This window comes from Paramisgurnus dabryanus, chromosome 8, assembly GCF_030506205.2.
Source record: "Paramisgurnus dabryanus chromosome 8, PD_genome_1.1, whole genome shotgun sequence".
In the NCBI taxonomy this organism is placed as follows: domain Eukaryota; kingdom Metazoa; phylum Chordata; class Actinopteri; order Cypriniformes; family Cobitidae; genus Paramisgurnus; species Paramisgurnus dabryanus.
In genome coordinates, this window is record NC_133344.1 from 2,213,407 (window position 1) to 2,239,254 (window position 25,848).

The following is a 25,848-nucleotide window of genomic DNA, read 5'->3' on the forward strand; positions in this document are numbered from 1 at the left end:
GTAACCTATTGGACATATTTAATTACCTCGTCCTGTCAGAAGGAGCAGCATTGAAAATTATTAAAGTACTTATGCCTACCAATATTTACACAGTGATTTCGTCTTTTTTTAAGCAATGTGCACCTTAGCCAATTCAATAACTATTTCGTTTTTACGTGGTAATGTACCATGATAGAATTCATTTGCAAACTTGCCAACACTTATTCCTTCAAATCAGGAGACTTAAATCCTTTTAAGTGGAATCTACAAAGCTCACATATGGTTTAAGAGATTCCTTACAGATAATATCTGATCACACTGTAAAGGTTTATATAACTGCATGACAGGTAACATCTGATCACATTGTAAAGATTTAATATAACTGCACAATATCTGATCATATTGAAAAGGTGTAATATAACTGCATGGCAGAAAATATCTGATCACATTGTAAATGTTTAATATCACTGCATGACATCTGATCACATATGAAGGTTTAATGTAACTTTACAACAGGTAAAATCAGGTCATATTGTAAAGGTTTATAAAAATAACTGGACTAAGAAAAAACTAATTTTTCAGCAAGCCCACCCTGCAATGAATTAAGACGCAGCTTTATCAGAGTCATCAGGAGCTGATCCCAAGAGTTTATCTGGAAGCTGTTGGTGTATGTACTAGTAAAGTGCTTGGGGACTGTGTAATGCATGCAATATCAACCCTAAGCTGACAAAGATGGTTGTTTCTCAGCAGAGTTTTGTACATTTATGCCAGCTCAACACATTGAAGCAGAAGCATTGAAGCAGTTTCTCGGACAGGGTTTACAGGACTAGGCCTTAATTATATTAGGACATTTTAGTTTTTACAAACAAACCAAATCTTGTCAAATCTTGTGACAAAACAATGGCACTCATATGTTGAGGTATGTCAGTACAAGGTGTTTTTAAATTATTGTAGCTCAAATAAGCATTTTAGCCTGGTACCAGGATAAGCCCTGTCCGGGAAACCGCAAGTTTGTTTTCCCATATCAGATGTAGGTTGCTTCAGGTTGAGTTGTGATTTTAAAGTGTAGTTGTGTTTAGAGACTGATTGATCCTCCCATTGTGTTTCTGCATCACAGTCCAGGAACATGTTGATTGTATATCATCCTCACAGTTGTCCATTGCATCACTAAACATCAATGCATCTGTGAAAATAATATAACCATAAACATTTTATGTTAGTATTTAAAAGAAACTTGCATCATGAGAATTAATTTATAAATGACATCCATACTTAAACAGAACAGTGTGTATGCATTAAAAAGAGACGGTAACATTATACACAAAATCTCTAACTTCAGTGTTAAATAATATGTCGTTTAATAGGTCATTATCATCAATATCTGAATGAGAAATGAACTGACCTTCTAGCGTCTGAAATCTCTGTAACTTGTATGAATCACGTGAGCTACTGTAAGAATGTAATGTACTATAATATATTGTTGTCTTATCTTAACCTCTTAAGCGTCACCCCCCCTTTTCAGGATAAACATGAAAATGCACTATAAAAACTTAAATAGCTGTAATTCATGAACGGTTTGGAATATAAACATAAGGTTGGTCTTATTTGAAAGAAGACACTTGGCAGATTATTCCTGAAGTGGAATAATTAAAAAATATACTTTTGTCTAAAAATGATGAAAGTTTAAGTTTATTGTTATGAACATGTCTATTTTTTTTAGTTTTATTCTAATAAATGTATATATTTAAAAAATATGTTCTACAGTCTAAAAGTGTTAAAAACGGAAAGCCATGAGTCTAATCAAGTTTATTTTCAAATTTCATCTTGATATCTTAAAAAATGAGGTTTCTGTGAGACTTTATGCAACAACACAAAAGGCCACTAGGGGGTGACTCCTAGTGGCCTTTGTGTTGTTGCATCAAGTCTCAAAGCATTTAGTTACTTGAACTGACATCTGACAACACAAAACATACAGACACAATTGTTATGTGACTTTTTATACAAATTATTCACATATATAACATTTATGCCTTTCTAAACATATGAAAAAATTTAGCTTATAAGAAAAAATATAACAATTATTAGAATACTCAAACTATTTACAACTTTTCCACCATTTATAAACTTTGTACAACTTTTTACACTTTTTACAACTTTTTACAACTTTTTAGTTCTATTCTACAAATTTTGCTCTTCATGCCAAGGGTTGAAACAGTCTCTTGCTGCCTGGAAACACAGGTGTGCATTACATGCCTGGCATATTATAAGTGTTTTTCGATGGCACACTCTGCATCTCCTCCTCGAATCATCACTGGTTTCAGTGATGAATTTGGGCCTGTGGCACTGATGGCCTGGGGGTGCACTTGGTATTGGATCAGGACCAGAAGGGTCATTCCAATCTGCCAGCTCCAGAACCAGGGCTTCACGGAACTCTTTTTGGGTTTTGGGCTTTTTTTTCCGTGCTAGAGCCATCTGCTGATGAATGATAAATGCGTTCACCACGGCAATATCAACAAAGTGGTAGAACAGGGCACGGTACCACTTCCTGGTCTTTTTGAGGACGTTGTAATAACCGATGAGGGCATCGGAGAGATCCACTCCTCCCATGTTCCTGTGCAGAAAATAACACAACATATTTTAGATCTAAAGTCAAACCTAACAGAGTAAATAAAATGTAAACATATTTGCACAATATAACTTTTTTATTTGATGTAAATTCAACTCACTTGTTGTAGTCAACCACTGCAGTAGGTATGGGAATAGTCTGCACCATCCATTGTCCAGCTCCTGTCTTGACCCTCCTCTGTACCTTGCAGTCACCATTTGCTGAATGGAAGGAGGAGCACATGAGCACCTCCCTTGTGTCCTTCCATTCAACAAACAGTAACTTGTCATCACGAATCCATCTCATACTCCCACGGGGAGCATTTCTGGGCAGCCTGTTGTCTGTGGCGTGCGGGAAGCCCACCCGGTTGCTGCGAATTGTGCCGCAGGCCCAAATGCCCTTCTGGAGGAGGTCTCTGAAGAGTAATGGACTGGTGTAGAAATTGTCCACGTACAGTTTGTAGCCTGTTCCTAAGTTTCTTTTATCCACCAGTGCCATTACAGAATCATAGCTGAGTCCTTTAGATTGTTCAGCCTGTGCTACAGCGGATTTCCCCTCGTAGATAAAAAAATCCCATGTGTAGCCATTTTTGGAGTCAGCTAAAACAAAAAGTTTGTACCCCCATTTGGTTGGCTTGTCTTTCATGTATTGCTTTAGCCCAATCCTGGCCTTTGATGCCACCATTCGTTCATCTACTGCAATTTCCTGATGAGGATGAAAGAAAGTCTTGCATGCAGTCCGTATCTGCTGGTAGACTGGCTTCAGTTTGCCAAGGCGGTCATAGGCTGGGGTTCCTTTTTTGCTCATGTTTTCAGCATCCTCTTTTGGGTCACTGAGATGCAGGGCTGATGATATAGCCTGAAATTTTCGGCCTGACATTACACTAGCTGGAAAGCCTAGTTTATACAGCCTGGACCCATTCCAGTAGTCTTTTACACCAGGAACTTTTACCAAACCCATGTAAATTACTACTGACAGGTAGGAGTATAAATCCTTCACTGACATGTCCTGCCATGGCTTCCTTGCAGTGTCTTGATTTTTTGCTGCGTAGGCATTAGAATTCTGTGCAATAGTCTGGCACACTAGGGGTGAAAAAAACTGCTGAAACAGTTCCAGAGCACTGTACGACTCCACAGGTATCAGCTGAGGCCCTGGAGTTTTAGCTGGTCGAAACACTATCACAGGTGGAGTAATGTCTGGTTCATCCGAGGTGTGCCATCTTGCCGAGATGCCTGATGAAACAGCAGATCGAATTGGCCTCCCTCTTCCTCTGTCTCTCCCTCTGCTTGGCCCTCTTCCTCTCCCTATTGTTCCCCTTCTCCCTCTTTCTCTTCCTCTCTCGCTCCATCTTTCTCTTCCTCTCATGTTTCCTCTTCCTTCTCTTCCTATCCCTCTGCTTTGCCTTGTAATTCTGCCTCTAGCTGCAACTTTCAGTGGATTTAGAGATGAAGTCAAAGTAGATGATGATTGTGCTGAAGAGGTTGATGGTCGGGCTCTGTCTTCATCTTCATCATCATCATCATGATCATCATCATCTGCATGCCTATTGCAAAAATATAGTACAAACTGAATATAGTATAAAACTAATATTGTATGTTCAACAGTATCAAACTGAATCAGGTATGAAACATAATACATGTAACGCATAATTCAATGTATCAAACATCTAAATATACATAATTATTGCACATTTACACATATACCAGTTGTATAAAAGAAAAAAATATGCATAAACTCACCGTTCTATGGCCGAATCAGACATTTCTTCAGGCAAAAGCACATCTGGCTCATCCTCGCTTGATGTATGATTTTGTTCATCATCACTAGATTTAAAAATTTCCTCAACAACTTCTAACAATGTGTAATGCCTCTTACGCCTGCGTGGATCCATCTTGTGAATGTGAGGTGAAATGAAAGTGTTGTCTGTGTGTTCTGGCTTTCTACTCTGCAAATTTACAAACATTCAGCACGTTTTCCAAACACACCGCTGCGCAGGATTGGCAGGTGTTTCTAATGAACTATAAGCAAAGCTATTATTGGATAACATTTATCTTGTCATCTGTGTTCCCAATAGTAATTGGTCAGCCGATCAAATGAGCCCTAGTAACGGCCCTGGCTGCTCTGTTTGGCTACTGAGACTGTCTTGCTTCGCTGTTATTGGACATAACTTTGTGAAGTTGGGCTCAAATGACTCTACCAACACAGAAATTAGTATTATATTGCAAAACCACAAAAAATATGTATTTTTTTATTGCAAAATCAATGAAATTCTCATTCAAGACAGTATATATGAACTATGAATATACAGATGGATATTTTATATGTGTACAATATTATTTTATCCATATTTCTGGACAAAAACTACAATGGATGTTTTATTATGAACCTTCAGTTTGAAAAAAAAAAGTTTGAATGATTGAAAGTATGCATATAATTTTTTTTGTGACAAAGTTAACAACTGCAGTTATGATGTAGCTTTTTTTAGGTGCACTACTGTAAGAAATGAATCTATTATTGTTCCTACATAATATATTTTATAAAACACTGCTGAAATATGTTTTCTAGAGGCTTAGACCTTTCCAATGATATATAGTTTGTTGTGATTCGATAAAGGTTTACATCCAAAATATTGAAGTAAAGTCAGGTGTCCCGTATACGGGACAGTGACTTAAATATAAAAAATATAGGTGGGCAATGAAAATCATTCAAAATAATTGCATTTTATAAACTAACGTTACTGATCTTAAGTTTATTCGTAGAACGGACATCACAAATCTAACGTTAGGCGAAAGAGCACATTTAGCTAAGATAGCTTACCTGAAACTGACCACCTTTTCAACACCCAGCATGGTTTAAAGTTACCGGAACATCGTAGTCGAACCATTACTTGGGATTAGGGTGTTCCTCAGTCGGCTTCCCGTCCGTTAAAATTGGTAAGAAATCAACATAAAGGCGCTTGAGTGAGCTTTTTAAGTTTAACGCGTCGCCTTCAGCCACTGCCTCAGCTGCTCATCATATGCAGCCGGAAGTACGTTGACAAAATGAGCGCAATGGCGCCGCCCTTGTTGTCGTGGAAAATAAGGTGAATAGTTGTAATTCAGGATACGTCCTGTAGGTGGCAACACTGTGTTATATATGCTAGGAGATACCTAAGGGAGATCAGATGAAGAACTAGAGACATGTGATGTAGTGAAATAATAAAGAGACTACACGTGAGTTCATTACATAAAACTCTAGTGTGTTTATTGACCAAACACAACATGGTACCAGGAGTGCTACACTAAACCTCCAAGATGGATGTCTTAAAACCACCGGAGTCCTTGAAACTTACCGGGAATGTTGACAGCAGCTGGCGGGCATTCAAGCAGCAATTCATGCTATACATGCAATCAGTCGGACTGGACAACAAGCCGGATGCACGGAAAATAGGGTTGTTCCTTACGGTTGCTGGACCTCAAGTGATAGAAGTATACAATACTTTCACATTCGCGGAGGATGAGGACGGACAAAAATTTGATGATGTCATGAGGAAATTTGACGATCACTGTTCACCCAAGAAAAATGAAACGTACGAGAGCTATGTGTTCCGCTCAGTATTCAGCAACAGGGAGAAAGTTTTGACCCCTTCTAACTGATTTAAAGTTAAAGGCGAAGACATGCAACTTCGGTATCTTGAATGAATCAATGATCAGAGATCAAATTGTTTTTGGAGTTCATGAAAAGAAAGTGAGAGAAAGACTGCTCAGAGAAACAGAACTGACATTAGAAGGTGCTGTTAAGATTTGTCATGCAAGTGAACTTGCTTCGTTGCACTTTAAAACTTTCAGTGAAAAGGGTACTGCAGATGCTTGCTGTCCAGTAGTGGGTGCTGTAACTCATAAAATGAAAAGGCAAAGTCTAAAAGCTACACCAAAGGCAAGCACAGGTGCTTTCAATTGCAAGAGATGTGGTTTAAAGCATCAACCCAAGCAATGTCCAGCATATGGGAAGCAGTGTGGAAAATGTAAAGGCATGAACCATTTTGCTAAACAGTGTTTCACAAAAACAAAGTCAACGAAAAATGTAGATGCTGTGGAAGAAACAGAATTATCAGACACTTTCTTTGTGGGCATGATCAATGATGATACAGAAAGAATTCAACAAAAACATGAGAGTGATGCTGACATGAATAGTGTTCCCAATGATAAATGGATTGTATCTCTGCAAGTTAATGGAACCAGTGTGGCACTAAAACTTGATACAGGAGCTAAGGCAAATCTCATAAGTATAAATGACATAAAACAGATGAAAATCAAGCCCCATATTCGAAAAAGTCCAGTGTCACTTAAAGCATACAATGGACAAGACATAAAGACTCAAGGTGTATGCACACTCAAAATATGCATCAAGAATAAAACTCATTACCTTCTCTTTGTTGTAGTCCCAGCTGATCATCAATCTCTCCTATGTGACAAAGCCTGTGAGGAGCTAGGATTGGTTAAACGAGTGTACTGTATTAACAGTCAAAAGGTAACAGTGGCACAACAGGAAACAGCAACTGAAATTGTACACAGATTTAATGATGTTTTCAAAGGACTGGGAGCTCTGCCATTTACTTACAAAATTCAGCTCAAAGAAGATGCCAAGCCTGTGATACATGCTCCAAGAAGAGTCTCAGCACCACTAAAAGATAAACTAAAAAAGGAGCTTGACAAAATGACAACTCTTGGTGTAATTAAAAAAGTGGAGGAACCCACAGACTGGGTAAACTCAATGGTATGTGTCGTAAAAAAATGGTGATCTGAGAGTATGCATGGATCCTCAAGATTTGAATGCAAACATTAAAAGAGAGCATTACCAGATTCCAAAGCGTGAAGAGATAACAAGTGAAATGGCTGGTGCACAGTATTTCAGCAAGCTTGATGCTTCTCAGGGATTATGGCAGTTGAAACTTCATGAAGAAAGCACCAAATACTGCACGTTCAACACACCATTCGGACTATATTCGTTCCAGCGGCTGCCTTTTGGCATAATCTCAGCCTCCGAAATATTTCATCGGGCTATGGAGCATATCATAGAAGGGCTGGATGGAGTGCGTGCATATGTTGATGACATAATTGTCTGGGGATCTTCAGTGCAGGAGCACAATGAGAGACTTTTAAAACTCTTACAAAGAATACAAAAGTACTTAAACTAAACAAAGACAAATGTCAGTTTTGTGTGACTGAAATTACTTTCCTAGGTGACAAGTTGTCTGGACATGGCGTTGAGCCTGACAAATCCAAAATACAGGCAATCCTGGAAATGCCGAGCCCTCTGGACAAGAAAGGAGTGATGAGAATAATGGGAATGATAAATTTCATCGGAAAATTCATTCCTAATCTCTCTGCAAAAACAGCAAGTCTCAGGGAACTACTGAATCACAAAAATGAGTTCAACTGGACCAGCAAACACGAGCAAAAATGGAAACTGCTCAAGTCAACATTGACAACAGAACCAGTTCTCACCTACTTTGATGCTTCCAAGAAAATCAAGATCTCCACGGATGCATCAAAAGATGGATTAGGCGCAGTTCTACTCCAGGAAGATGTTCAATGATGGAAACCTGTAGCCTATGCATCCAGAACAATGACACAATCTGAATGCAGATATGCTCAAATCGAGAAAGAGTGTCTAGGACTCGTTTTTGGATTTGAAAGATTTCATGATTATGTATATGGCTTACCATCATTCACAGCAGAAACTGATCACAAGCCTTTAATTGCAATCATTCGAAAAAATCTGAATGAAATGTCTCCACGCATTCAGCGTCTAATGATGAGATTGCAACGATATGACTTTGAACTAGTTTACCCTCTAGGAAAGTACATTGTCCTAGCTGACGCACTCTCTCGTGCACCAATAACCTGTCAGTCACCTGAGAAAAGTTCCACAGAAGTTGATGTAGAAATGCATGTGAATCTGATTGTTGAAACGCTTCCGGTGTCTGATCTAAAGTCCAAACAAATAGCTGAGGAGACAGAAAAGGATCCAATTCTGCAAACTGTAATTGAGAATCTGAACAATGAATGGGTTAAAGGTTCCTGTTCACAATTCTTCAACATCAGAGCTGAGCTCAGTCAAGTGAAAGGCCTTCTCTTGAGAGGAGAAAGGATAGTGATTCCTGAAGTCCTGAGAAAAGAGATGCTTTCTAGGATACATGAAGGATATCTATGAATAGAGAAATGCAAAAGAAGGGCTAGGGAGTCCGTCTACTGGCCCGGAATCAATACTGATATTGAGAAAATGGTCAGCACATGTGAAATATGTTTGAAGCATCAGAACAAACAGGCACGAGAACCTATGATCACAACAGACTTACCTAAGCATCCATGGCAGAAAGTGGGTACTGATTTATTTCATCTTCATGGGAAAGATTACCTATTGGTGGTGGATTACCTTTCCAGTTATCCAGAAATTGCCCTGCTGTCAAAATGCTCAAGCACATGCATGATACAGCACAAGAAATCCATGTTTGCGAGGCATGGCATTCCGCATGTTGTAGTAAGCGATAACGGCCCATGTTACAATTCCAAAGAGTTTCAGGACTTTGCAACATCCTATGATTTTAAACATGTGACATCGAGTCCCCATCACGCTCAGTCTAATGGAAAGGCAGAAAAAGGTGTGCACATCGTGAAGCAGTTGCTCAAGAAGGCGTCAGAAGGTAATTCAGATCCATATCTAGCTCTTCTGAGTTATCGAGCATCACCTCTAGAGCATGGTGCATCTCCTGCAGAACTCTTAATGGGTCGTAAAATAAGAACAACACTTCCTTACAGAATTGACACAAAACAATACATGATGAAAAGCATGACAATAAATCCAAAACTGAAAGCTCTACAAAAAAGACAGAAGGCAAGCTATGACAAGAAAACCAAAAGATTGAAACCATTAGCAAAGGATGATACTGTGAGATTTGGAGATTCAAACTACTGGGACAGAAAAGCTGTGGTACTTGAAGAAGTGAGTCCAAGGTCATATGTGGTCAGAACAGAAAGTGGACAGATCTTCAGGAGAAATCGCAAAAGTCTTCTTAAGACACAGGAAATAACCCAGAAATTGAATGATGAAGTGAGTGAAGAGATTCAGGTCTTGCCACAAGAACAAATTACATTGAGTGCAAAGACTTCCTTCCCTCCACCTGACAATGATCATTCTGCACAGACAGATACTTTGACTGTACTAAGAAGATCATCACGTATCATAAAGAAACCTGAATGACTTAATTTGTAGATGTTTGTAATCAAAGTAATTTGAAAAGAATTTACTTGTGTTTAGTTTTTGAAATTGTTATTTGGTATGTTGCTACCGTGTTTCATAACTGTCACACTATTCTCATATTGCATTTTTGTTACCATGCTGTTAATTCAATTCTCAGTTAATGTTTTAAAGAAAGGGAGATGTGGTGATAGTTGTAATTCAGGATACGTCCTGTAGGTGGCAACACTGTGTTATATATGCTAGGAGATACCTAAGGGAGATCAGATGAAGAACTAGAGACATGTGATGTACTGAAATAATAAAGAGACTACACGTGAGTTCATTACATAAAACTCTAGTGTGTTTATTGACCAAACACAACATTTCCTTTAATTGCTCAGAGTGCATCTGTTTATTTTCTGTGACTCTGCTTAAATTGTCCGTCAGGATGGACAGAGAGCAGCTTTACGGGATTATTGCGTCGCTGTTTTTGTAAGTGTGGCTATATTACTTCATTTGTTTAAGTAGGAATCAAAACTTAGGTGGGACAACATTCTTATCATGAACCTATGTGGAGAAGAGCAATTAAAAGCTGTTTTTAAGAGGAACAGATGCACTTTGGTGTTAAATGGTGTTGACGTGCTTACCAGAATCCATCTACAAAAAAGCTATCAGGTATGTTCATGGTTAATTAAGCAATTCATAGGTACCAAAGACATCACTTCCGCCAAGACCGCCACCATATTTGTTTCCGTCTTGGCAGTGAACACATATCTAATGCACTAAATGGTCACATTTATAAGTGTAATTGAGGGCTTACCAGAGACAAAATACTGATTTTACAATCTGGAGTGAGATGTCGGCTGCCAGTCAGTCCCTACAGTTGTTCGCGATCACGGAAGAGCTCAAAATCAACAGAATGTTGAATTTTTGGGATTCTGCATTATTTGTCATATTCTGTATTAAATTTTTCCAGAAATTAAAACTGTCTCATAAAAATAAATAAAATATAATTTCTGTCATTATAAATAGAGTAGACAACTTGGTGAATATTTTTGGCTTTAATTTACTAACGTGAATAAACAATCCCTCTTATAGCACACTGTATCCGTTTATCATAACAGCCCTGCACCCCACAGTTAACAGTGAATCACATCTTCTGAGTACACATAAAACCATTATCTCTACTATATTTATGAAGTTTAATGGTAAGATATAATGCATTATTTTCATTACGCTACACACATGAAAAGTCCTCGTGAAACCTGCTTGGCGCACCTGCTGTCTCATATGCAAGAATCTGGTGAAGCAATATCAAAATATATTACAATGTATTGTTTTGTAGTCCTTAAAATAAGCAGTGGTGTATTAAGACCTTGTGGTGCCCCCGACCCACCTCACAAATGATCATGCAAGAATCCACTTAATAATTTATAAGATTTTGTAAGAATTAGCAATTATTACATTTCACAAGGAAACTATCAATATAAACATGTCACTTTTGTAAAATTGAACCCAAAAAACAACTCTTTAATCTAGCATATAACAACATCTGTAGTTAATGTGCAACTACTCAGTGGTGTAATGATACATTGCTTGTACTGAACAACACAAACAAAACAATTGCAGTGATATTATCCACAAATTCTCAAACAATTTACAATTGCACTTTTCTGGATTTTGACCAAGCAAACTGCCGTATGATGTCTTCAAAATCTATGTCTTTAACCAGTTCAGATTCAATGACAAACAGGGAAAGTGCAGAAAGACGTTTCTGTGTCATTGTTGTCCTAAGTTCATTTTTCACTCGCTTTAGAGTAGATAAAGACCTCTCTCCTTCACAGTTAGATACTGACAAAGTTAAATACAGTATAAGTGCAACAAAAACATTAGGAAATGTTGTCTGTAGTCCATTCTGATCAACAATTTGCAGCAGTGCTTTCAGTGTTAAAATGTCTAAACTGAATCAGTTCATCAGTCAAAGTTTTATTTAGGTCCACTGGATAAGTGAAGACAGTTTATCAGCCCTAATGCACAATTCACTTTCTGTACAGTCCTTGCAAAAGAGATCATAGACCTCTTTGTAAGCATCAATACGTTTGGCCAGGCATGATTTTAGTCTGTCCAAAATTACATAATATGCCTCGACCTTAAATCTCTGACTTACATCAGTAAATAATACTTCATCTTCGTCAGATGACTCATCCGCAAACCGCTTTCTCTTTCGTTTGTGGTAAACATCATATTGATAAGTCTGAGTAACACCGAGAGCACGAGCAGATTCATCTACCTCAGCAAACTGCTCTCGTAGTGCCAACATAAAAGTGTAATGACTGCAATAGTTCAACAGCAGTGGATAAGTCCATGTTGTCTTTTTGCAGATGAACGCTTGTTGCCTTAAATCTGCTTAGCACCCGGTTCCACAAGGAAGTCATTATCATCGTTTCCAGATTATTTATCTTACCAGCGAGTGCGGCAGCATCACGTCTTGTGTCTGCTTTTTCATTGCAGTCTGCAGCAATTTTTGCAGGTGCTTTTCTAATTGCATTGTAGTTTTCATAGAGAGCTTTGGTGGAGTCAGCCCTACGGTCTCATCTTGTGGCACACAGAGGTTTAAGGGTTAAATTAATGTGAATGTCAATTTCATTAAATACCCGATTCCAGCGATGAGTAGATGCGCTGCAAAAGTTATAAAGAGATTGTAAATGACTAAAAAATGATGTGACCTAATCACAGCAATCATCTATGATGTTCACGCCAACGAGATTCAAAGAATGGGCGGGACAGGGGGGGCGTGTAATGAATTAAAGGGTTTTGCATTTTCAGGTGTGCTTGAACTCCGTTATATTTACCGGACATATTACTCGCATTATCAGAGCTTTGTCCACGACAATTTGACAAGTCCAACCCCGAGTCTCGCACCATTTTTAGTACACACTCAGCAAGGCTTGCACCTGTGTGGCTATGGATGGGCTCAAATCTGGAATCTTTTTAACTTCTCTTCCCTCAGCATTAACAAATCTAAAGATAAATGTCAACTGATCAACATGGGAGAGGTCTGGTGTTGAATCTACAATTATGGAAAAATATTTGGCTTGTTGGATTTCAGCTGCTATTATGTTCTTAGGTTTTTTTGCCCATTACAATATAAACTCTTCACAGATTCAAGACAACAAATAGGAGGGCTTACCTTAACCCTTCTGTCCATGCTTCTTTAAATGTTCATGTATAAAGGGGAAAAACTCTGCAATCAGTTCAAGCAAACCAAGATCATTTCTGTTGTGTGGTGATCCTAGTTTTTCCTCATGCCCTCAAAACAGAAGCCCCCTTTCTCCCAAAAACTTGACAATGGCTACTACACGCCTCAATACCTCCTTCCAGTAGTTTTGTTTGGCCTTCATCTGCCAGCAAATCGAAGCATCGACTACAGATATTTGTTTTGCTCTGTTTATTAAAGCAAGCATGTTACGTCAATGATCTGCACTCTTTTCTTGGTCAGATATCCTCTCAGGATGTTTCCAGTCACAGAAGCCTGTAATAAATGTATGATTTTGTGAGGAGAAAAGTTTGCATGAATAGCAATAAACCAATCCAGTTGACGGGGAGTTCAGTAGCCATTCCTTAGAAACTATTTAGTTGTTTTGGAGACGAGACCGTAATAATTCATTTGTAAGAGAACGTGTTCTTCCCCCATTCCACAATCTCGTACAGATGTTGGATATTTGGCAGCCTGATTCTGATAGACTGCAGCTACACGTTGTAAACTCTTCCCTCACTTTTACTGTGATGAACCTACACAAGGCCAGATCACCAGGAACAGCAAACCATCGATTGTCCATTTCATAATCCACCTCAGTCTGAGTGTAGGAGTTTAAGTCTTGCTGTTGGTCGATTGTTTCTGGATGCTTCGGCTCATCAGGTGCACTCTTGTTTATTTGATCAGTGGTGTTTTCATTGCTAATTGATTTCTCAACAGAGCATAAATTTGCATCATCTTTAGTGCTGCTAACAGACTGCTCGGCACCAACAAGAAAAAAACTGCATATTTGTGGGATTTTGTGTAAAGTGGCTTAATGTACTTTTTCTTTGTCTTTTTTTTATTTTTGTTTGGCACTGCCACTTAGCTGTTGCTGCTTCTCAGATATCTTCTCATTGTTTTTGGCGCTTTTGGCTGTCTGCCAATCATTTTCCAGATAGCTGTTGTGCGTGTCACGCTTAGTTGATGCGCCACTTACGTCTTAGTACTTTGTAATTTTATAAAATATTTTTTATTGCTGGTTTCAGTTGGTGCCCCTGAGCACTCGCCCAGTTTGCCCATATGGTTAATCTGCTCCTGAAAATAAGTTGCTGGGACACAAAAGAAAGTCTGTTGTCCATAACATCTCAGCGGGAACAAGCGTGCACATGCAGAACTGTGATCTTTCAGGCTTTGATGGTCACATACCAGAGGTGTAAAGTACTCGAGTAAATGTACTTCGTTACTGTACTTAAGTATTTTTTGGGCTACTTTGTACTTGTACTGAGTATAAAAAATATAAGCAACTTTTACTCTCTACTCAATTACATTTTTGATTGGGTATTTGTACTCTTTACTCCACTACATTTGAAATGACACTTAACGTTACTCGCTACATTGTTTATTCGTCAAATAAAAACGAGACGAAAGTGTCAAAGGGTGATAATGGATAAAATCTGTGGTCGCGAGGTTACACGCACACACACACACAACTTCATTTGGCGCTGCGCAGAGCAATCGTAGAAATCAAAGTACTGCGAGAGCGAATCAAATGCATATGGAGAAGTCTGGTCTCGCGGTACTTTGATGTCAAACGCTGAATGGCTTGCGTTGAGCCACCGTAGCGGGACATCTGCGTGCTGCGTATGTCATAAACTGTAGAGAAAAGTTCGCGTCTGGTCTGAGAGAAGAGATAAAGAGCAAACATATGGATGCATATCACATTTGCTTCAGTCAAGGGACCCTTTGTTAAACTTGTGATGCTGCAATCAAAGCAAAAGTGATGCGCGATTGCAGGAGGGTCATCCCGCAACTCACAGGCAAGCACAAATGTTTATATACTCTGATGCTACTTTATCAGCTAACCTGAGCTGGTACATAACTTGATATAACTTACTATATAAACCAGCGAGGTCCTGTACTGATTGCCCGAGTAACTTAAGTACATTATAAGATTGATAATAAGTTAATTTCACTGTCCTCACATTTAATCAAGTATGCTGTAATGTATTTACTGTAAAGAGGGATGCATGACTGAAGAAATGTAGTGCACTTAATGTGAGAGAGTGGTGTTACGTACTACATGTGTTTACAATTAATCTTTCAAATGAACTACTTCACGTTTTTAATATGCATTATCATATATCTGTTGGTGTAATTTTAGTTTACTGGATTTTTTTTAAATATTAAAATTATATCTTTTTTAGGATAGGCCTATATAAGAATATTTGGTAACACTTTACAATAAGGTTCATTAGTTAACAGTAGTTAATGTATTAACCAACTTGAACAAACCATGAGCAATACATTTGTTACATTATTTCTTCATCTTTGTTAATGTTAGTTAATAAAAATGTAAGCTTTAATTGTTTGTTCATGTTAGTTCAGAGTGCATTAACTAATGTAAACAAGATTTTAATAAAGTATTAGTAATTGTTGAAATTAACATTAACAAAGATGAATAAATGCTGTATAAGTGCAGTTCATTAGTTCATGTTAACTAATGTAGCTAACTAATGTTAACTAATGAACCTTATTGTAAAGTGTTACCATATATTTATATCACAAAGTTAGGCTATATATTTTTCAGCATGGCACATTCAAGTACACAATGACACTAGACTAAAATTAAATGGGTTTAAATTAAATTTAATGTAGATTTCTAGACTAAAATCTCATGGTATTTAGTTGAATAAAATTAGACTAAAACTAAATCAATTCAGATGACAAAAATATGACTAAAACTAAATTAAATTTTAGTCAAAAGAAGACTATGACTATGTTTAATCTGTTTTTGTTCTGCCAGGTCAAAATTTTGAGGTGTTTGATTTCTTTTCTATATTAGGAAATAAAACCTCATAAATAAACTTTCTTAGTTTTCACTGCCCAGACCTACAATGTCTCTTTGTGTTGAGGACTAGTGCATCTTTGAGCCAACATTCAGTACGAGTAAAAATACTTGAGTACTTTTAAATTGGGTTACTTTAATACTTTTACTCAAGTCGTATTTAAATTGGTGACTTGTAACTTGTAGTGGAGTAATTTTTACAGTAAGGAATTTGTACTTTTACTCAAGTATGGCTTTCAGCTACTCTTTACACCTCTGTCACATACGCTCATAATTAAGTCAAAATGTCCATTGGTATGAATGTATATAAAAAGGTTATGTGTAAAGTGAAAAGTTTAGGGGAAAAGTGGGTTAGGACCAGGGGCGGTTCTAGGGTCAGTGGATATCCGGGGCTTAGCCCAAAGACATCCAAGCATGTGTCAAAAATACACTTTTAATAGCTAAACATGATAAACATTTTCTAAGTGGTATTATTTTTGCCAGCTTAACTTTTTAATAGTGCTCATTAAAATAAATATGTTCCACTGAGTTAAACTGAGAACACTTTACACTGATATCAAAGAAGTTGTTCACCTCAAAATGAAAATTCGGTCATCTTTTACCCCACTTCTTGTAATTTTAAACTTGTATGACTTCTGCAGAACACAAAATAATATATTTTGAAAAATATTGGTAACCCTAACACTACTCCCCCCCCATGACTTTGACTAATGTAAGTCAAAGGGGGGCCAACAGTTTTTTTTAACATTGGCTCTTTTTTTACTCTCCACTTAATTCATTGTTTCTTTATTTTATCCACAACTGTTCTCTCTTTAATATACACATCTTAATTTTTCTTGTTGGATTTCTTTTTAATGTCATATTTTCCCCCTTTCACACTCATCTCTTAATTCAGCAAGGATAAATAAAAATTTCATCCAGGATATGTTCCTGGATCTCAAACTCAAACCCAAGATTGACATCTACAACATCTTTACATATTTCTGTAAATTACATATTTTTCTATTATTTACCACAGAAAGCACTGTTTATATTGCATTTTCTTAACCTTATCTTAAATAACTGTATATTAACACCTGGCACTAAACTAACACATTCAATTCCTGATTATGAATGTATTAATGATTATACATTTTTGAACCAGGTAGTGTTTCTGTTTTGATTTATTTAGGATTTTTTAAGTTACAGACTTGACTTGGTTATGTTCAATCTCTGTAAAACTGAATAAGGCTACTGCTCTATGAGTAACTTAAGCACAGACACAGCAAGCAACATAATGATATATACTTCATACAATTCTTATATTAAGATGAGGGAGCTTCATAGCATACAGTCTTTTATTTTTGCACCTTTCTCCTCATCTTTCCTCTTTTCTTAACCTGGGTACTGATGACTCTATTTTTAATCCGTGGTTTAGTATGTGTTACATCTCCATCTCTACAGTATATGAGGTGTTGCTATAAGCTGTGACTTGGCGTGAACTAACCCTGTGCAGCTCTTTGAGTAAAACAGCTGAGTATCCCCACAGACAGAGTTACAGATCTTCTCTAGACGAAAACTCCAAAGTCCCGACAAGATTAACTGATTGCATGGTGGCAATGATATGAATGACGTGTGGTGCATATGAGTAATCCGATCACGCATTTAGTTTACTCGTCGTCACGGAGAGCACGCTCATGGTTGCGTACATAGCAACGAAAGACGCGCTACCTCTCACGCGCTTTGGAAGGAAAAAGAAAGGTCTATAACACGCGTTTTTATCCGTTTACATAAATAATGTTTAGCAAGTTGACAGTTCTTGACGAGAGATTTACAGTTCGGCTGTAATAGAAAATATTTTAAAAGATAAAAATTAGTGACGCGCATATTATAACAATCGGGGCTTTACAAAATAGATCCGGGGCTCAAGCCCCGCTAGCCCATCTCTAGCGCCGCCCATGGTTAGGACGTACTGTATGAATCCATTACTATAGGCTTGTAAGTATAAGTGACAGCTGTAACTTGTATGTTCATCAAAAAACAATCTGCTAAAAGCAAATCTGCTACTTAATGTTATATTTATTTGTCTGTTTTTTCATTTGTTTCTCTGTTCTTATTTTATCACTTACTGTTTACTTGATTATTGAATTACTTGAGAACTTTTTACTATTCATTAATATTAGGCAAGCATTTATGTTATCTTAGTGGTCACTTCTGATTGAAGGCAAACCTTTATTCCACTCATTTGGAATAAAATGCAATTGTAGTTCGGGGTTCCTCTAATCTTGTTGTGAACCTCCTGGGAGTGTTTTATTGATCTTCATCTGGTAGTTGTGGCTGCTGTGACCATAGACTAAAGCAGTCCGCCCCTGCCGTGTTCACATATGCCTAAACAAAGGAGAAAAAGCACCAGGTTCTGAAACATAGGCTCAGGTCTGAAAAAACAAAATATTGTTCAAAATTCAAAGACAACATTTATAAAACGTTTTGGTCCATTTTAAATGTTGAATGGTTAATTTTAATTTAATCTCAGTAATGTATTTGATAACTGAAGCTGATTTTATTCAACATTTATCACAACACTTTAACTCTTACTGAAAATCACAAACATAAAACATTCAAATTGAATTATGATGAGAAAAAAAAAATCATTCAGAAATACTGTATAAAAAATAAATCACACAGTTAATATAAACATAAATTGATGAAGCTCATTTCCTTGTAAATCTCAATGATGTGTTTCAGTAAAACACAAACACACATAAATGAAACTAAAATGAAAATGTCCATAAACACTTAATGATGACAGGAAGAGAAACAAATTCAAATCACTGTAGATTTGATCTGTGTGTGAACAAACTGTGTGTCTCTGTTCTCTACAGGTTGTGTGATTGTAATATCACAGAAAAAGGTTGTGTTGCTCTGACGTCAGCTCTGAGATCAAACCCATCACACCTGACACATCTGGATCTGTCTCTGAATCAACTCACAGATTCAGGAGTGAAGCTGATCTTTGATGTACTGAAGAATCCTGACTGTAAACTGGAGATACTGAAGTAAGATCATCTCTCTGATAGTCACACATGTAATGAGGTTTAGTTAAACATAAACTGTATGAAAAACACACTAAACTGTAAAGGATCTGATCAGTAAGCAGTTTCATGAATAATTATGAGACATAGATATATCATCAAAGTACTGCAGTGTTTCACCACAACACAACCTGTGAAGATAAAAACAGTGTTAAAGCTTAAAATTAAAATTTTATTATACTACAATAAAAATGAATGATGTTGTGTTGTTATTTTTCCCTACACACCTGACTGCCTTAAGTTACATAACCGGTGCGTCTATGGACAACACACACAAAACATTTATCCTCACCGGGTGTCCACAGAAGACAAACACTCAAGAGTAGGGTTGGGTACCGAAACGTGGTGCCATTATGGCACCAGAACCTATATGGGCGGTACCTACCGGACCGAATCAGAACACAGATTTCGGTGCCTCATTTCGGTGCCTCTTTAATGCATGAACAGTTGACTGAAGTATTTTGCTCTCTGTAGCGCAAAAAGCATAATCGCACAGCACAATCGCTAGTTAAATTATAGTACACTCATATGGTGTAAATAATTTCCTGACTTACTAAATTCACGTGAATGTGAAAGTCGGAAAGCTTTGATATAATACATAGGATTCAAGTTTGATTTCTTCGCTTAACTTAGGTGTGTTTGTTCATATTTTACATTATTGTAGCTTTATATTGATAAAAAATGTAAACCAATCATGTGTTTTGAAAAATCTAAGGATCTTAGATTTCTTTATGTTATAGGGCCGGTAAAATGTTTTCCGTCTATTCGTTTTTGTTAAATGTTTTGTTTAATATAAGCAAGTCATTTTACTAATTTATTGTTGTTCTGTTTTAATAAAAAAAAATGAACAAATAAGCATTTCGTAGTAATGAAAATTTATGTCAATTAAATTGTACATTTATTTGTGTTTTAACGCAGATACCATCCGTTGAATTCGTTTTATTAATAAACAAGCAATATAAGCAAGTTTGTAATTGGAGCTACTATTTTATTGGAGTTGAGTTTTTCGTCAAGAGTAATAATGAACAAACATTAAAAAAATAGTTTATTAATAAATGTAAATATTAAATAATCTAATGTTAAAGATTAAATGTAGCCAACTTTTGAACTTTGCCAAATAAATTTTCATTTAAAATATGCGCTGTGTTTAATAAGTTTAAAATGTGAAAAAAATCCTCATCTGCACATCCCTAATAATACAAAACGAACAAATTTTGTAAAAACATAACGTTATGTCCAGGTTATTTTTATATTCTGACTTTAAAGAACAATTTGGAAAATGAGATCCTCTGAGGAGTGCGTGAATGGTGAAATTGATCTGACGGCAGCTTATTTTGCTAATATGGTAACATTTCTTCATTTCTTCATTTGCTAAAACGTATTACCTCACTAATGTTTTATTAGTACTTCGGCTTATATCGGCCTGAGATGGACCGCGGCAGTCACGGGTGTCAAGTTCATCGGAGACAAGCAGAAAGCGTCAAAACGTGAATGGTTTCACAAGCCGAGAAAATATTTGGGGTGAATGCCAAATGCCGTTTTGCGTCAAGGCACTTCACGAAGAGGATGTCACATGAACAGTCGATCCAAATAAAAAGAAAAAGACGCTGTATTTTATTGCTCTATTTGCCAAGTGTGTTTAATTAGCCACACTATGAGACACAATTGCGCAACTTTCTCTAGAGTTCAAGAGATCTGGGGCCTCATTTATAAACGTTGCGTACGCACAAAAGAAGGCGTACGCCACTCTCTACGCAATAGTTGTTATTTATAAAAAGCAAACTTGACGGGAAAATGTGCTGTCCGTCACGCAAGCTCTGACCCAGGCGTACGCACAAAAACGGGTGAAATGAGAAATGGCGACACAGTCGGCAGATGGAAGAAACACGTGAAAGTGACAACAGTGCCTCTCATAAATAACATGAAGACTTCACAAAGCAAAAGTCTTACAATTAACAGCCTTACACGAACACCCGTTTGATCGATCAGCAGTGAAACAAAAAAATAAAGATATCGAAAATTACAACAGAAATTCAAATGAACACATATATATTTGCTAAAAGAAAAGTGAAATATGTTCTGCAATAATATTGGCATGTTGTGCAATTCATCCTCATAAAGAATATAGTTCACAGAACGAAATAATGTACAAAACTGATATTCTGGCGGAGCAGATATAGATGCAATTACATAGACAGATAGATAGATAATTAAGGAGATATATAGATAGATAGATAAATAAATAGATAGATGTATTAATTGTCCACTGGGGAAAGTTGTTTTCATAGTAAACCATATCTTCATAATCTACGGAATTATGGTATTCATGCATATGCCTTTACTGTGTTTTATTTTTGATAAAACAATGCATGGCGTATGTCTAAACCATTCAGAAAGCAACAAGAAATTACATTTGCGCTAAACAATGTCCCCTTTCCCCAACCCGTGGCAGACACACTCTGGCGATGGAGTGCTAGACGTTTTTGTGCCTCGACTTTGATGTCCGACCATTTCTTTATTTCGGCCACGGTCCGAGGTTGTGAGGCTACAGCATTTACGGAGTCTGCCACCGTTTGCCACTCAAGTGCCTTTTTTGGCATTAGTAATGCCCACACTGTGCCCTCCAAACAACATTTTTCTCCTCTTTTCCACCTCGCCAACGATAACTTCTACTTCACATTGAGTGAAGTTACGTTTTTTTGATTTCCTCTCTGTGTTTGCCATGATTTCGCAATCAATGCATATTAAATTGTGGGCGTTTCACGGACTATTTATGGACAACTATGGGCGTGTCATGAAGCCGCAAAAGCTGCGCTACATTTAGAATTGATTGTGATTTATTAAGGGACAAATGCGTAGGATGTGCGTGCGCACGGTTTTATAAATCCGATTATTTCTGTGCGTACGCTCGTCCTATGTTTTATCCGTACGCCACTTCTGACGCAAATCCTACGCAAAGTTTTATAAATGAGGCCCCTGATCTTCGAAGGGAATAATAATAATAATAAGTTTAATTTATATAGCGCCTTTCCATAGCTCAAGTACGCTTCACAATAACAGTTAGGAGTAAACAGTAAATACATACAGTAGCAGACAATGGACAATAGGGAGGATCACTTTCGATTAGAACTCGCCCTTTATCTTTTTGTGAGCGGCAGCCGCTTTAACCAATCATTGAACAGATTATTAACAACCAATCTTAGAAAATTTTTCTGAGCTCAAAGTGGAGTGTTGAGAAGATTTTATTTAATTCACAAATCAAAAATCTTATAAAGAAGAAATCAAGAATGCAGGTCTTAAAAGATGATGGTGCTTTAGGCAAATCATTAATAAACAAATTATGACAAACAGATAATAATTTTCATTGTGTTTTATGCTGTACTTTCATCTACCATCTTTTTGTGACTCTTTTTTCAAAGTATCGCTTTAGGCACCGTTTAGGCACCGGAACCGTTTTAAAAGTATCGATTTGGCTACGGTATCGAAAAAAACCCAAACAATACCCATCCCTACTCAAGAGTCACATAACATTTTGTCCATTATGAACAATTGATTCTTTGATGCATCGTTATGCGGACGTGGACGATTCTGAATCAATTCACAAATGTCACTTATTGATTCTTAAAAATTATTTTACAAAATAATAACGTGACATTATCAGAACCAAAAGGCGGAACTCAACTGCGGGAGGGTTGCTGCACACGGACTGCTTGAGAGCGAGCACCGCACGAGCATCCACAGCGGAGCTTACACGAGCAGTAGAGAAAGAAAAAACAAATACATCGAGCCCTATTTGACAAATTCTAAACTGTAAGAAAACAAAATACATGTTGGGATGATCTTCCTCTGCCTTTTCTCTGTTCAGTGAGCGGCAGGAAGAAACAGTGCCTTCCATTTACGGACTCATCTGATGTGCTAACAGCGTTTCCAAAAACCTGCTGCTAAATGTTTAGATATAGATAAGAACATGAATATACTTCTGTAAAAATATGAACATCATTTGTTATTCAGACGGAGGTGCTGGGTGCGCTGCATTAAATAAATACAGTAATACTGCCAAAATCAGTGTGTATAATGATGATGATTAGACGATATGTCAGTTACAGTTATGCCTATCGTTATGCGGTTAACATATTAGTTATATATGTCGATTCTGAATCAATTCGTGAGGGTCCAAACGATTCCCACCCCTAATCAACACAAACACTTGAGGAAATGAGATCATGTGTTCAACCCACTGATCTATATAAATGACTGGATTGCGCATAGAACGCTTGACGTAACTGCGTGAGGTGAAGCCAGCGCAGAGTTCGAGCCGCCATCTTGGTATACCCAACCGGCAGAGAGCGTCATTGACTTCCATTCAAAATCATGATCAATATTTACCCCCTTTACAGCATATCAGTTACACAAGGTTAATTTTTAGGATATGTGTACGTTAATTATTTGTTAATTCTGTTGTTATTTGCAATGTTTATGTTTTACTCGGGCAGGATAATGGATTTATAAAAAACCGTTAAGGTGAGTGTGTCTGTTGCATTTGTTAATGACACGGGTATAAATAAAGTTTTTTTTGACATTCAGCTACACTGTGACGGTCAGCGCTATTTCTCTAAATAAGTTTAGGTAAGTTTAGATAACATAATTACAAAACTAGCAAATTATTGCATGCACATACTGTACAAAGCATGATTATTTATTTAGATTTCAGAATGAGCACGTTTATTGTCATTAATACTAAATATGCTGCGGTCTGTCTGCTGATCTGATACTGTAATAAAGATGAATGTATAATAACTGATTAAAACGCAAAATGTACAACTTCCAGTAAATAACTATTTACATGCTTTGGACGTTTGTGTTGTAATAATGTACAGGGTAACTTCACATTCAAAAGAAGACGAGTAAAGTGATGTTTTATCATTAAAATCTGATAACGTCCATTGATTTAATAGAACGTTTGGGTATACCAACATGGCGGCGCGGTGGCTTCACAAGTGTGATGTCATGCGCAATCCAGTCATTTATATAGATCAGTGGTTCAACCTGACAGACTCCAGTCAATGTCTTTGAATATGATTTAATCACGGCAGAATCCTCCTCATCAGAAAGAATAAAAGAGTTTATAGATAGATACAGGACAAAGTCACATCATTTATCTCTAATATGATTTATTCTTCATATCTGCAATTCAGAAACTCCTCTCTGTTACCATGCAGACAAAACCAAATTTAACTTTCTTGATGACCTTTCTCAGCTTTAACAAGTCATGGGGTTTAAATTGATTTCATTTAACCACACTTACTTCCTCTATTTCAACACATTTTATTGTCAAAAGCATACAGTACAAATGCTCAAACCTGTAAGGAAAAGACATGTTAGTTATAATTAGTTATGATTCATTTCAATTTCCTTCACAACGTGCACCAAAATTCTTCTGTTAAAATGTCAGAAAATGTAGTTTGGTGTTTCTTTGATGAAATCTTTGCTGATATTATTGTGTATGAAGAGTTTTTCTCCTCGTCGTGTTGTTTTTATAAAGATGATTAAAAACATTGATCCATCATTGACACTGACACACACAATAATGTTTTTATAGATTGAGTGAAATTGATCTTTAAACACTGTAACATCTTTAAATGTAAGATCAGAGTTATGTTATCTCCAGCTGATATTCCTCCTGTAATAGAGGAAGATTTTTACATCAAATACCTGATGAGAATTACACGTGTGAGTCATGAACTCAATACAGATTTATGAAGAAATGTTCATGTGGTTTAGGACATCTAACACTAATAGTCAGCTGTGTGATGGTTTTTGTTTTGATATTTAAACACACAGTGTCTCAGTTACTGAGGGATTGAAAGAGGAACATTACATGAAGAGATGGAGATTTGTGGACAAACTTTGTAGTTTTGCATCATTCACATAAAGTTTTTGTTCTCTACAGGTTGATGAGGTGTAATATCACAGATGAAGGTTGTGTTGCTCTGACTTCAGCTCTGAGATCAAACCCATCACACCTGAGAGAACTGTATCTGTCTAATAATAATCTCACAGATTCAGGAGTGAAGCTGATCTCTGATCTAAAAGATGATCCACATTATAAACTACAGACAGTATGGTGAGTAGAGCTCATTGAAATAAATGTTTAAAGTAAACTCATGCAGTGTAATTTAAATCCTAGAATATAAATATTAGAAATAAATGTAAATTGATCTGCTGCTGTTATAGGCTGTGTGTCCTTTAAACCCAACAAACAGAAAATATGAAGTGTACATGAACAACACTTGATGCTTTGTCAGATCAACACAATAAGAATTCAATCCAATGTCTGAGTCTGTTTACTAAGTGTGATGTTGAGTTTGTTCACTCCAGGATTTAATACTGTGATCTTACTCTTCTTACACATTATATATGATGTTTGTTAATGGGCTTTGTTTGATAGGCCGACACCTCTATAGTTATGCACACTTGACTAGATGTTCATCTTAAACTCTTTTTATAACAACTTGGTTCCCTTTCAGTCGGTCACTACGACGTCACGTCGTGACCGACGAATTGGGAACCGCTTCGCGGGTGACCTATCTGCTTCGAGAAACCTTTAAAACGCCAATGAACTTGGCATGCAGATAATTGCATCTGCCGGCGCCGCCCCGCCGCACTGGTATTTAATGAGCGGCAGGTGCAGTTATCAAATCAGCTTTTTAGCTTCGAAAGCTGGCAGACTAACACTGCTCACGAGAAGCTGCTCTTACCTCTCTCGGATAGATCTCTGCGTGCTTAGTTGGTTGGGCGAAGGCACCACAGCGAGGTTCGCGGAGTGTTCCACCTTTGATCTACGTGATCACCTTTTTCACTCTCTTTTATTTGAGTGTGTGCGTTCTCC

The 25,848-nt window shown here is 37.1% G+C and overlaps 1 protein-coding gene across 1 annotated transcript in view; it reads left to right on the forward strand.

Moving 5' to 3' along the window:
• LOC135771637 (protein NLRC3-like) overlaps positions 1 to 25,848 on the forward strand; it is a 122,454-nt gene that overhangs the window by 88,966 nt on the left and 7,640 nt on the right. Inside the window, exons 8-9 of the mRNA XM_073815400.1 lie at positions 18,750 to 18,923; positions 24,910 to 25,083. Coding sequence (XP_073671501.1) covers positions 18,750 to 18,923; positions 24,910 to 25,083 — 348 coding nt within the window. The remainder of the gene's footprint in view (positions 1 to 18,749; positions 18,924 to 24,909; positions 25,084 to 25,848) is intronic.